The sequence below is a fragment of the Anser brachyrhynchus genome (genome assembly GCF_964034855.1).
Source record: "Anser brachyrhynchus genome assembly, chromosome: 7".
NCBI classification, from domain to species: Eukaryota; Metazoa; Chordata; class Aves; order Anseriformes; family Anatidae; genus Anser; species Anser brachyrhynchus.
In genome coordinates this window covers 13186449-13199949 of record NC_137701.1, presented here as the reverse complement: position 1 = coordinate 13199949, position 13501 = coordinate 13186449, and the positions used below count along the sequence as shown (strand labels likewise).

General features: G+C 58.2%; 1 protein-coding gene across 1 annotated transcript; it reads left to right on the top strand.

The window, feature by feature from the left end:
- Positions 1-1760: 1760 nt before the first annotated feature.
- On the top strand, positions 1761-11520 carry LOC308197740 (maestro heat-like repeat-containing protein family member 7; the record flags this gene model as incomplete). The annotated part of the gene is made up of 13 exons (XM_080598731.1): positions 1761-1878; positions 2306-2427; positions 2613-2767; positions 3119-3266; positions 3702-3889; positions 3979-4116; positions 4681-4795; positions 5221-5358; positions 5608-5784; positions 5952-6107; positions 6677-6778; positions 6907-7207; positions 7675-11520. The coding sequence occupies 13 exons, from the start codon at positions 1761-1763 to the stop codon at positions 7866-7868; spliced, it is 2052 nt and encodes a 683-aa protein (XP_080454857.1). The 3' UTR covers positions 7869-11520.
- Between the last annotated feature and the right edge of the window lie 1981 nt (positions 11521-13501).

The window sequence follows — 13501 nt, the reverse complement described above, 5'->3', positions numbered from 1 at the left end:
GAACCAGGAGCACCCCCCCCCCCCCCCAGTACAAAGCAGTCTCCTGAGGAATGCAGCGACCAGGGTGGGCAAACAAGGGTGTGGAGTGTCATTCAGACTGTGGTGGGGTTTCAAAAGAGCAGAGCGGAAGGGGACAATCACCTCTCTCTCTCTGCTGGACATGCTGCTTTTGGTACAGCCCAGGATACGGTTGGCTTTCTTGGGCTGCAAGTGCACATTGCTGGCTCATGTCAAGCTTCTCATGAACCAACACCCCCAGGTCCTTCTCATCAGGGCATGGGACTGGGAGGAGGACTGGGAGGCATGTGCTGTGAGGAGAGGCTGAGGACATTTGGGTTGTTGTCTAGTTCAGAGAAAAGAAGGCTAAGAGGCAAGCTCGTTGCTCTCCACAGCCTCCTGAGGAGTGGAAATAGAGAGGGAAGTTTTTCAGCTCCACCATCTCACAGTCACTGCAGACAAGGCCGCCTAAAGCCTTGGCTTCTCTATTGCGTGGAGAAGGAAGATATCAACGCAGGCCAGGAGCCTCCTGGATTGCATATGCCCTGCTGTGTTGTCCCCCCAGCAGACAATCAGGATGGTCGAAGGCCCCGGTGAGGACCAGTGCCTGCAAACAGGCTCCTATCTGTCTGTAGAAGGCCTCATTTACTTGTTCTCCCTGGTCAAGTGGCCTGCACCCACTCTAATGTCACCTTTCCCTCTCCTCCCTTTCATCCTAAGCCGTAAACTCTCAGCCAGCTCCTCAGCCATTCCAGACAGAGCTCCACACACTCCATCTGCTTGCTCCCATAAAGGGCAACACCCCCTCCTCATCTTGCCAGCGTGTCCTTCCTAAAGAGCCGCTATGCCTCCAGTGCAATGCTAACACACTGGAATAACAATTTCTTTGAGTGACAGCAAAAAGGGGGGTTGCACCCCTCACAAATCGTAGAATCATAGAATCATGAAGGCTGGAAAAGACCTCCAAGATCATCTGGTCCAACCATCACTCAGCTTGGTGTTGTCTGCCCTCTTGCAGAGGGCGCACTCAATCCCACTGCTCATGTCACCGACAGAGATGTTAAATAATAGCGGTCCCAGTACAGACCCCTCGAGGACACCACTCGTCACTGGTCTCCACCTGGGCATCACAGTTGCTGTTGACCATCCATCCAGTTCCTTATGCCCTGGAAATCCAGACACAGAGGTGTACGGGTCTGGGCACTCAGACGTTGTCACCACCAGTTTGGTGACCCAGCCCCGCAGGCCCCTTCCCACCCACCGCTTGGTGGGCCTGTGACAAGGGGCTGCTGATGGGCAGTTCAGAGAGCTGGGGCACTGGGAAGCCGTGCGGGGTGGGTGGTGGGAGGACTGGAGGGGCTGCGGAGGCTGGAGGCTACGAGGGGCCAGGCTGGCAGGAAGGCCCTCAGAGCCAGGCTGGTGGGAAGCCCTGAGGGGATGGGGTGGCAGGAGGGGTCTGAGGGGCGAGGCAGGTGGCAGCGTGTCACGGGGCCCTTTGTGACCTGCCGTGATGCGGGCTCTGTCCAGACAATGGGCGTGCAGCAACGGGTCACGGGGCCCTTTGTGACCTCTGTGATATAAGTGCGGCTGGCAGCGTGGTTTCCCCACTTTGCCTGGAGGACGAGACGGGACAGGACGGGAAGGAGTGGAGCTGCAAGGAGTCCCTGCAGAGCCACCCCATTCCTACTGCCCGTGTCTTTGGTGCTTCCTGGAAGCGTTTCCCATCCCTGTGGTGGGAGCCCTTGAGGCCAGACCTCAGCAGCATGGCGGGGAGACACCCCAGCATGCCCAAGAAGGCCTGGATGGAGGAGGAGGACAAGGTTAATGCCAGCCCAGCGCAGCAGCCTGATGAGCTGACCGAGGTGCAGGTGCTGCAGGCAGGTGAGTGGCCAAGCTGGGCTGAAGGGCTGGCAGCTGCAAGCTGCCTCTGCCCCTTCCCGTCCTCACAGGAGCTGCTGTCCCATGTGGCATCCCCAGGGGCAAGGGGCGAGGGGAACCGTCCAACTCCATGGGATGAGCAGGGAGAGGCAGGACAAAGCAGGGCATGGGCAGCCATCCTGTGGGTACAGACCTCTCCTGCCCAATGGCAGCAAGCACCTTGTGGGGCGCAGGGCTCTCCCCCCTTAACATGCCCCATCTGCTGGGGAACACCTGGCTCCGACGCATGCACAGGAGAGATTGGGCTCAGTGCCCCCGCTAGTTCCTGGCTCGGGGATCACCCTGCCCGGGCAGCGTGGTCTTGGCTGTGTCCTCCAGCCTCTCCCACAGACCCTCAGCTCTGTCTGTGCTTGGTCTTCACCAAATCCAGGCTGGGACCAGACAGAACAGGAGCAGCAGCAGCAGCAGGACAGGGACCAGAAGGAAGAGCAGAAGGCCATTGCAGTCAAGCTGGATGAGCGTGTAGTAGGCAGGGTCGTCCTTTCAAAACATGTAAGTATCCGGCTGGTGGGACTCAAGCCCTTGGGGGATCGTGTGCCCCGCTTGAAGCTCTGTCGTTGGGCATGTGACACCCTTTTTGGCCAGCACTGAGTGGTGGGAAGAGAAGCACTTGTCAGTGGACCCCGGGAAAGGGATTGCTCTGGCAGCAGCCCCACTCTCAGACATTTCTCCTCCAGGCACCGAACATCTTGAAGAGCATCTACCAGTGGCTCGTGTCCAACACAGAAGAGTCTGCCCAGCACCGTCTGGACAAGAGCCTTCTGGAGCTGGCCGAGGAGCACCCTCACGACGTGGTGGTGACCCTGCTGCGCTGCTCCCCATCGTGTGACAGGTATGGGGCCCGCCTGCCTTGATGGCTTGGGGCCCGCCAGCCTTTCGAGCCCATCCAGCGCCAGCTGCCAGCTGGCGATTTTCAGGATGCCCTGCAGGGGCCGAGCCCTCCATCGCCCCATTTCCCAGCCCTGCCACATCAGCCCCAGAGCCTGCCACCACAATCCCTCCCCGCCCCACAGCGGACCGCACCTCGGCTGCCTGCAGCCTGCAGGGCCGGGCCTGCCGGGTGCTGCCTGTGAGGGGCAGGGGGCAGAGGCAGGACTGGTGGCCAGCCCGGGCCCCTCCACGGTTGCCCAGGCCTTGGTGCTGTGGCCGAGGCCCCCCCTGACTGAGCTCTCTGGACCTCCAGAGCTGCCGCGACCATGTGGAGGCTGATGACCTCCTCAGCCCGGACTGCAAGGAAGGTGATGGCAGAGCTGTGCTGCGTGCTGAAGGACTGGCCCCTTCACAGGACGTCCACCTCTGACGGGGACGACACGGATGTCTTCGTCCTGGCCGTGAGTTTCTGAACAAGGCCTCTCTTCCCCCAGGGGCTGCATCTCGGGGCAGCTATCCATCCTCCCCTGTCACTACATCTCCCTGCCTCAGGCGGTGGGCTGCAAACCTGGCTTAGGGGCAGGTTTAGGGGACAGGGCAGGGCCACGGCACAGCCCAGCAGGCTGCAGGGGCTGGGACAGAGAACCCAGGCTGGCTGCAGGACACAGGAGACTCAGCCAGGGCACACTCCCACCGCCCCAGGGAGGCTGCTTGTGGCACAAAGAAGAGCTGAGCCCAAAGAGCTTTGGTGGCTGAGCTCTGGCTGGGAGCCAGGCCGGGTGCTCTGCCTGCATCCCCCGTGGCCCACGTCTGCACCCGAGCCTCAGCCTCCCACGCTGGGGCCATGCCACAGGGATGTCTCAGCAGTGAGTGCCATCTCTGGGTCTTTTTTGCAGGCAACCAAGGTGCTGCGGGAGATCCTCCAGCCAACCATTTACCCAGTGGAGGTGGAGGCGCATTTCCCCCTACTCCTGCTGGTGTTGCTCTTCCAAATCTCTGCAAGCGCACAGCAGACACCAGAAGAGGTGGAGACGCTCTGCAGGGAATGGCAGCAGGAGGAGAGCATTCCCACCAGCCCCAGCAGGTGCTCTGTCCCACTCCTCCCACCCTTCCCGTGGTCCTGGAGCCTGGGCCAGGGATCCCAGTGTGACCTGGGCTTTGCTCTGCCTGCAGGTTTGCGGTGCTGACTCTGAAAGCACTGCTATGCCGTCTTGGGTATGACATGCTGGTGCTTGAATTAGAAAAGAAGAATGCCTGGGAGACACTAGTCAACGCTGAGAGCCACCACTGGGCAGTGGGTCAGCTGGCCAGGTGAGGGCACCCTGCTCCCTTCTCCCCCCGGCATTTCTCCCTTGCAGACGGGGAGCCCCATCCGATCCCCTTGGTGGCGGCTGGCAGGGGCCCCATTTCTCAAAGAAAGGGGCTGCAGCCTTGGCTCTTGCGAGCAGAAGGGCAAAGCCTGAGAGAGGGTGGCTGCACGAGAGCAGTCCCCTGCCACAGTGCCGGCCTCCCCTCCCAAGGGCAGCCCCCCGGGGCAGGGCAGGAAGCACTGAGCGACACCGGCAGAGCCCGGGGCACATGAATCGCCCGTGGGCAAGAATGAGGTCTCCTCAGAAGGGGCAGGAAGCCTGCAGGGCAGGAAGCCCATTGTGCACCCAAGGTGCCCGCTGCTCTGGGGCGCTGGCTTTCTCCCTGCAAGGAGAGGTGGCGGAAGACCACGTCTCTGTGAGCATTAAATGCTGGTGGCTGCTGGAGCAGAGCTGAGGGGGCCCTGGCCTGGCCTGTGGTGTAACGGCTGGATGAGGGGGGCAGTCAGACCCAGGAGCATTTCACTCATCCTGCTCAGGACTTACCCTGTCTTCTTCCCTCTGCCAGGGTGATGAGACGTATCGCACGAAAAGAGCGTCAACGGATTGTGCTACGTCTGGAAAAGTGGCTCAGCAGGAACGAGCCATGCTGGGAGGTCCCCGCCATGGCCTTCCTGGTCGAGGTGAGCCTGATGGCAAGCGGTGCCTGTCTGAGCTGCCTCTCGCCACGCCACCCTCTTGTGGCCACAGCTGTGGGGAGAGGCCAGCCGGTGGAGCTGGGGCGGGGGTGGGCCCCAGTTCATCCCCTTGGCACATGCTGCCAGAGTGACACTTGGCTACAGTTTTTCGTGCCTCCCTTGGGCAAGGTCTCTCTACGCAATTGTTCCTCAGAGGCTGGGGTATCCCCGGCTGCTGGGGGCCGGGAGGAGCGGTCGAACACTGCCACACACGGGGCAAGGAGCCCAGGGGCTCTGCACATCCGCTGCTGCCTTTGGGCTCAGCTGCCTGCGCTGGTGCCTGATCCCTGCACTGGTGGATGTATCCAGCCCTCCATGGTGCGGTGTGTCCTGCTGGCCATTTCCACCTTTCACTGATGTGTATTTTTCAGATGCTGGCCTCTGATGACCTCAGAGTAGAGCCTGTCCGAGTCCTGAAGCTCTTCCCAAGATACCTGAGGAGTCAGTGCATGGTGATGCGTCAGCTGGTGCTCAGGGGCCTCACAACGCTCAGCAAAAGACCCTATACGGTAAGCAGGGTTCAGCTGGCTGAACATACCACGTTGGTGGTGTGGCTCTGGGCCAGGGATGCTGGCTAACACCATTGCTTGGACTTTGCTGGGCACTAAGTGCTGTGGAAGCTGCTCCCGGCTCTTCTGCCTCCCCATGCATCTGCCCAAGTGCTTTGGGGCAGGACTTTGGCTTCTGGGCACTGTGGGCTCTGACAGCCTGAGAGTGTTTGTCAGCGCAGCCCAACAGGGTGTTGTTTCTCCCCACAGGCAAGAAAAATGGAGTTCCTGCTGCCACAGATTGTGGAGCTACTGCCAGAAGTGGAAGGCGACGTGGCTGGAAACGCCCTGGTTGTGCTCAACAGAGTGCTCAAGGAGCTGGACGTCCACATGGCCAGCCCCATCGCTCTGCAGCTGGCAGAGAGGCTCCCAACGTTCTTTGACAACGTAAGGCTGAGGGCACAGGGCCCAGCTGGGGTCTCCAAGGGGCGGTGCCTTTCCTGATGGATGTTGGGTGCTGTCCGGAAGCATTGTGCCCTGTGAATTTTCGGACCCTTGCCCAGGTGGGCCTGGAGCAGCTGGTGCTGAGGTCTTTTCTTCTTCCTTCCCACCAGGAATCCAGCTACACGCAGCTGCTCTCCATCCACTTCTTCAGAGATGTGATGAACTTTGTAGCAGGAAGTGGAAAAGAGCAGCTGAAGAGACACGTGCGCCAGAGCGTGATCCCACTGTTCTTCCACTTGCACGATGAGAACCAGCAAGTGGCCAAGGTTGGCTTCTCTAACCAGCGTGGTCATTTGGGGAGGGCAATGTTGACACCCCGGGGTGGGACTGAGCACCCACAGCAAGGGGCGCTGGAGGGACGGAGCCGTGGGGTCTGCTGCCATCCCTGCTCCCTGCAGCCAGCCCTCTGCAGGGCGGCTGCCTGCAGCCCCACAGCTGGCGATGGCTGAAAAGGTGGGCACGGCCATTTCCCAGAGCTGCTCTGCCTGCTCGGCAGTGCTCGGCAGCGGTGCGCGGCCACGCAGGCCAACGCTCTGCAAGTCCCACAGGCTTCCCAGCTATGCCCGCAGGAACCTGAAGCTCTGGGCTTGGACCGCCGGTCCCCTCCACCCCTGTGCTATGCCCAGGTGCCCCGCAGATGTCCGGGCTTGGGCCTGCCCCAGCTCCCTCGGGCACTACACCGCGGAGCAGACGCCTGCTCCCTGTGGTCACCCTGCCCCACACAGCGCCCTGGGCCATGCAGAGGCGTGCAGCCCCTGCAGCCTTGCCAAGGTGCTGGGGACACAGGTCCCTTGAGAGTTGGTGGTGGCATTTCAAATTCTCTCCTGCTCTTCAGGCCGCTGAGGAAGCCCTTCTCAATGCTGCCAATTTCCTGAAGAGGAAGCAGCTCGCGAACCTGCTGGAGACACAGCAAAAATGGAGACTCAGCGAGTGCCTGGTAAGGACAGCTCTGAAGCCCCACACCGGGACTGGACAAGCGCACAGCGCCCCAGTGCATGGGGCAGGCAGCTGTCCGAGGGGGACGGTCTGCACCAGCCCCATGCCCTTGTGCTCTCCCTTGTGCAGCTGGAGGACGACAGCTGGCGAACGGATGGGTACCTGCGCCAGAGCCTGCCTTACCTGCAGAGCCCGCAGCAGCCCTTGCGACTGGAGGCGGTCAGGTTCATAGGTGAGCCAGAGCCCCGGGGTCCCTCTGTGCCCGAGGGGAGGAGGGCAGGTGGCCCGGCCGGCAGGGCCACTGGGGGGGGGAGCCGTGCTGCTGGGAAGGGCTGGCGGGCAGGGTTTGTGACAGACTGTGTGTGCCTAGGGCTCATTGCGAGGCAAGTGGAGGATTGGCACGAGGAGGAGCTCCCCATCATCTACGAAGGTGAGTGAGGGCAGTGGGGTATCGGCGGAGGCTGGTGGGGAGGGGGAAAGACCCTGGGCTGGGAGCTCCAGCCCCTGCCCTGGCGCGGAGGGCTCTGCTGCTTGTGCGGGAGAGGGGCGGTGTGGGCAGAGGGGAGAGAGATTTCAGGGGCTTGTTTGGGGCCAGCCCCCTCCTGCTGGTCTCATTGCCCCCTGCTCCTGCCTGACCACAGGAAGAGCTGGGTGGCGCTGGCCACAGCAGGAGCTGTTAGAATCATAAAATCAGAGAGTCGTAGAATGGTTTGGGTTGGAAGGGAGCTATAACGTCATCGAATTCCAACCTGTCTGCCATGGTCAGGGATGTGTCCCGCTAGACCAGGTTGCTGAAAGCCCCGTCCAACCTTGCTTGAATACTTCCAGGGATGGGGCCCTTCCTGGGGTCCCCGCAGACAGAGGCTCTGACCTTGCCTCCGTTCCTCTCTCTCACAGCCATTCAAGGCATGACGGACGACATCAGTTCCTCTGTCTCTTCGCTGGCAACTCAGACTCTCTTCATTATACGAGCTGCAGTGAGCTTGCCACGCACTGCACCTGGAGTACGAGGGCTGAGCTACCGGCTCTGGAAGGCGTGGAAGACAAAGCGCTCTGCACTGTCCTTCCTGTGCTGCTGTTGCCGTGCGTAGAAATGACGGCAGGCATCCTGCGTGCTGGGGCCACCTGAAAGTGTGTGGAAGGCTGGGTGGCCCCTGGATTCTCCCAGCACGTGGCACATCTCCAGCCTTCAGGACCTTCCTGTCCCCTTCGCTTGCTCCCAGATCACCCTTCTGCTTGGCCCTCCCCAAATAAGCAGTCCTGCTTCTTCACCTTGTCTGCGTGTCTTTCCTTTGCGGCAATGAAATCGTGGAAGACTTGGGCCCTGAAGTGACTGGGAACCTCCAGAGAATGGCTGCCTGTGGAACTTACTGAGACTAAACACCTTGCCCCAGTTACGCCTGGGGAAGGAGTTCAAGCATATTGGTGTATCAATGATGTGCTAATTGGTGGCCCCAGCGTCTAGTGTCTCTGTGGTGGGGCAGACTCAAAAGGATATAGTTGCCCGTCTTGATTGCCCGTTGATTGCCCAACTTAGTTGCCCGTTGCCCTAAGTTTAGGGCTCCAAACTCCAGCAGAAAAGATAAAACTCCCAGGCCACCATGCCACCCACGGGCTCTCAACTCACATGTGGCAGCACGGACCCAAAGGTCCCACTCGCCCCAAGCAATTTTATTCCCAAAGTTTCAAGGATGCCGAGAAGCCCTACTCTACCTGGGAAAAGGGCCTTTTTATAATCCATCCAGCTTTACAGGAGGGTGGCAGAATTATAAACCAACAGTCAATCATGCTGCGAGGGCCTTCCAAAGTGCTAAAGTAACCGGTAACTGCCGGAACCCCACCCCCTGCCGCAGGGGCACAAAGGGAAACCCTTAGAAAACGGTATGCGCAAAGAGCTCACTATGGGCATACCCATAAAATAGAGGAGGGCACACCTAACGTTCTTCCCATACACTAACCAGTAGACGTTAAACCAGATGAGAAGCCCCCTTCCTCCCCCAGTAAACACGCTCCTCCCCGGTTTGAGCCCGATTTAAGGAGCGTGTGGTTCACACAAAAAGCATTGTGGTTCAGCAAAAGCCCGTGTAACCACTGCTCAGCAACAACTAAAACATTGGTGTGTTATCAGCATTATTTTCATTCTAAATCCAAAACACAGCACTATACCAGCTACCGTGAAGAAAATTAACTCTGTCCCAGCCAAAACCAGGACAGGAGTAAATAGGGCCGAGGGACAAATATCAGTCACAATTCAGGGTGGACAAACACTCCAAAACTATGACTTGAGCTTCTTCTACTTTAATTGACTTAGCTACCTTTAGCCCTAAATCTTGCAAATTCTCAGTCAAGCTCTCTCTTCCACTGCAGATAATCTTCACAGTAGTACTACCTTTCTGCAGGGACACCTCTCCTGTCCCTCTGTCTGCTGCCTGTTAACTCACAAATGCATCTGAAGCCTTAAATAACAGTGATGTTTAAGGAGATGACCAGAGAACGTGTCTCCTTGGACAAGTATCTGGACACAGGTTTTTCAGGATGCTCACCATCATCCTGTGCTGTGGAGGAGCCATGAGTAGGAAAGGTGGGCACAGGTTTTCCGGGTGGAAAGGAGATAATGCAGGAGATATTGGGAGATGATGGGAAGAGGAAAAGGAGATAATGAGGGAATAAGGAAAGGAGATAAGGAAGAGGAGATAATGGGAAATCCATACTGCACAGAATATCAACCAAGGAAGGGAGCGTCAAAAAGGCATGCTTAATTTTAATTAGCTTGGCTGAGCTCCTGCATGTTGAAGGCTGGAAACTGAGACACAGAAGTGAGAAGTGCATGCAGTTTTGAGTTTTGGAGGAAAAGACTATGGTATCTTGGTGGTTTGATCCTCTCCTCCCTGAGTGTGGGGGGGAAGACGTTAGAAAAAGAGGTCCAGGAAGTTCTTATCAAAAATGAACTCGTGGATCAGCGGCATTAAAAGCAACCAAACCATCCTGTTTCAGCTAGCCCTCCAGGAGCGGACACTTCTCAGTCTGCCTCAGTGCTGTCCTCAGGTGACCACCGCCAACACAGCACGTGAACCTTGTATCAGTCCCCAGCTAGCCTGCTATTAGTTTCATCACACGATACGTTATGCTGGGACAACACCAGAGCAACACAGGCGTTTTATGGATTGGGTTTACTTTCAAACAAGTCAGCTATCTTAGAAATCATAGAATCATAGAAACACAAGGTTGGAAAGGACCTACAAGATCATCTAGTCCAACTGTCCTCCTATCACCAATACTACCCACTAAGCTACTAAATCATATCTCATAGCACCTTGTCCAGGTGCTTCCTGAACACTGCGAGGGACGGTGACTCCACCACCTCCCTGGGCAGGCTGTTCCAGTGCCTGACCAGTCTTTGAGAGAAAAAGCTTTCCCTGATATCTAATCTAAATCTCCCCAGGCACAACTTGTGGCTATTTCCTCGAGTCCTATCATTAGTTATCTGAGAGAAGAGGCCGACCCCCTCCTCATCACAACCTCCCTTCAGGAAGTTGTAGAGTGCAATGAGGTCTCCCCTGAGCCTCCTCTTCTCCAGACTAAACAATCCCAGCTCCCTCAGCCGCTCCTCATAAGACTTGTGCTCCAGACCCCTCACCAGCTTTTTCTCTGGACATGCTCCACGGCCTCAACATCCTTCTTGTAGTGAGGTGCCCAAAACTGAACACAGCACTCGAGGTGCGGCCTCACCAGAGCAGAGTTCAGGGGGACGATCACCTCCCTGGTCCTGCTGGCTGCACTATTCCTGATACAAGCCAGGATGCCACTGGCCTTCTTGGCCACCTGGGCACACTGCTGGCTCACGTTCAGCCGAGCATCGATCAACACTCCCAGGTCCCTTTCCTCTTCACAGTCTTCTAGCCACTCTGCCCCAAGCCTATAACGTTGCATGGAGTTATTGTGGCCAAAGTGCAGGACCCGGCACTTGGCCTCGTTAAACCCCATCCCATTCGCCTCAGCCCAGCAGTCCAGCCTATCCAGACCCCTCTGAAGGGCCACCCTACCCTCAGGCAGATGGACACTACCTCCCAGCTTGGCATTGTCTGCAAACTTACTCAGGGTACACTCAATCCCCTCATCTAGGACATTAATAAAGATATTAAACAAGGTAGGCCCCAGTACAGACCCCTAGGGGACACCACTCGTAACGGGACGCCAGCCGGACTTACCTCCGTTAACCACTACCCGCTGGGAACAGCCCTCCAGCCAGTTCTTTACCCAGAAGAAGAGTATACCTGTCCAGGCCACGGGCAGCCAGTTTCCCCAGGAGAATACTGTGGGAGACCATGTCAAAGGCTTTGCTGAAGTCTAAGTAGACTACATCAACAGCTCTTCCCTCATCTACCAGTCTGGTCACACAGTCACAGAAAGAGATGAGGTTAGACAAGCACGACCTGCCTTTTGTGAACCCGTGCTGGCTGGGCCTGATCCCCTGGATGCCACACAAGAGCTGGGTGATCTCACCCAGGATGATTTGCTCCATAACTTTCCCTGGAACCGAGGTCAGGCTGACAAGCCTGTAGTTCTGCGGGTCCTCCTTACGGCCCTTCTTGTAGATGGGAGTCACATCGGCAAAGACTCCAGTCCTCTGGGACCTCTCCAGATAACCAGGAACACTGATAGACAGTGGAAAGTGGCTTGGCAATCACCTGCGCCAGCTCCCGCAGCACCCTAGGGTGGAGCTCGTCTGATCCCATGGACTTGTGGGCAGGGGGTCCACCACCGGTTGTGGGGTATCCCCCTGGCACCATTCCCTCTGACACACCAAGGAGCTACTCCACCAGCCGATCTCCCACTCACACTGCCTTACAGCCCTCAGGCCCTCAACCTCCTCTTCCAGCTCTGCCACCATGCTGACCAGATCTTCTACCCGCTTGCCCCTCACACAGGGGCAATACCTGCCTCCCTCCCCCGGCAGCAGCAGGCACCGGCACTCCCTGCACCCAGAGACCTGTACGGCCACGGCTCTGGACAGGCCCTCCCTTTGGGTCGCCACAGCCTCTTTGGGGCAAGCTCTTTGCCTGGCGGAGACCATGGTAAAAACTGCGGTCACAGAGACTGCCAGCAGAGAGGATGGACTCGAAGGGGAGGAGGGGCAGAAGCCCTGTGTGCCACCACACGATCTCCCACACCCAGCACTGACGCACGCTGCGGGTGCTGCTCACACTCTGGCGCCACCCTCCCGGGGGCTGTTCCTAGGCAGAGGGCCTGGGCCCTGGCAGCACCTGCTCCCGTCAGCAGCTCTGGGTGGCCACGCAGGCCAACGCTCTGCAAGTCCCACAGGCTTCCCAGCTATGCCCGCAGGAACCTGAGCTGTGCGCAGAGACGGAGGGGAAGGAGGGCGGGTGACGGAGGAAAGGTTCTCCAGTGGAGGGAGTCCCTGTCCTGAAGGTCCCATCCCCTCTGGAGATGCAAGAGGCTCTTTCTGTACATGGCCTGCGTCTCAGTGCTGCAGAGGAGAATCTGGCAACAGACTTTGGCAGAATGGCCTTATCCCCTAAGGGGCAGAGGGATCAGCGTGCTGGGCTAGGGGCGGGAAGTGCTGGACTTCTCTTCCTGCTCTTTCTCTCTAAAACCACTCATTTCCTAGGTGCTCATTGCTGAGAACAGCTGCTTTATCACTCCCAAAGTTGAGTGTCCCTCTGAGTATGCTCAGGTCAGCTCCATTGCCATCCTTGCAGCCACAGAGCAGACCTGCTCTTGTACACGCACTCACACCAGCCCCGTGCCCCCACAAGCACCCTCAACTTAGCCCCGCTCCCCTCTGAGCAAGCTTGGCGCAGCTCTGTGCCCACCGCGCAGGAGGGGAGCAGCTCTGGTCCCTGCCACAGGAGCACTTCCCTCCCTGGGTGCTGTCACTGTCCTGGCCGTCCCTGGCTGACGCACTTCCCGCAGGACTGCTCTCCCCAGACAAGGGCCAGTGCGTGCCTCTACCACACGATGGCAAGCAGAGACAGTGAAACGTCCCCAGCAGCAGGGCTGGAGCGGGCGGCGCTGGAAGGGGAAGGCGATTCTTGGCAGAGGAGCAGGGCTCCCCATCTCTCCTGCCTGGACCCCCCTGTGCTGGGAAGACGGAGGAGCTGAGCCTTGCCACGCAGGTGATGTGCCGGACATGTTGTGCGCAGCCTCATGAGCTCCCATCCATGTGGCACAGTGGGTGCACGTCCCTGTGTCAGGATGGTTGTTCTCAGGCTGTAAAAATTCAACCAGTACGAATGCTAGCAACTGCAGCTGGGACAGAGCGATGCTGGACGCATGTGCACAGAGGGAGACGAGCGGCTGGAGAACAGCTCTGCAGAAAGGGACCTGGGGGAACTGGTCACCAGCGGGTGCAACATGAGCCAGCAGTTTGCCCTGGCAGCTGGGGCATTTCAAAACTGCCTTTTGGGGCATTCGACATAAAATAGCCAGCTGGTAAAATATGTGATTCTCCTGTTCTGCTTAGTGTTGGTGTGGCCCCACCTTGAATACGGTGTGCAGTTCTGAGCTCCACAATCTAAAAAGGAAAATAAAACATCTGAATGTGTCCAGAAGAGGGCAACAAAGCTGGTAAAAAAGGACTGGGAGGCATGTCCTGTGAGAAGAGGCTGAGGACATTTGGGTTGTTGTCTAGTTCAGAGAAAAGAAGGCTAAGAGGCAAGCTCGTTGTTCTCCACAGCCTCCTGAGGAGTGGAAATAGAGAGGG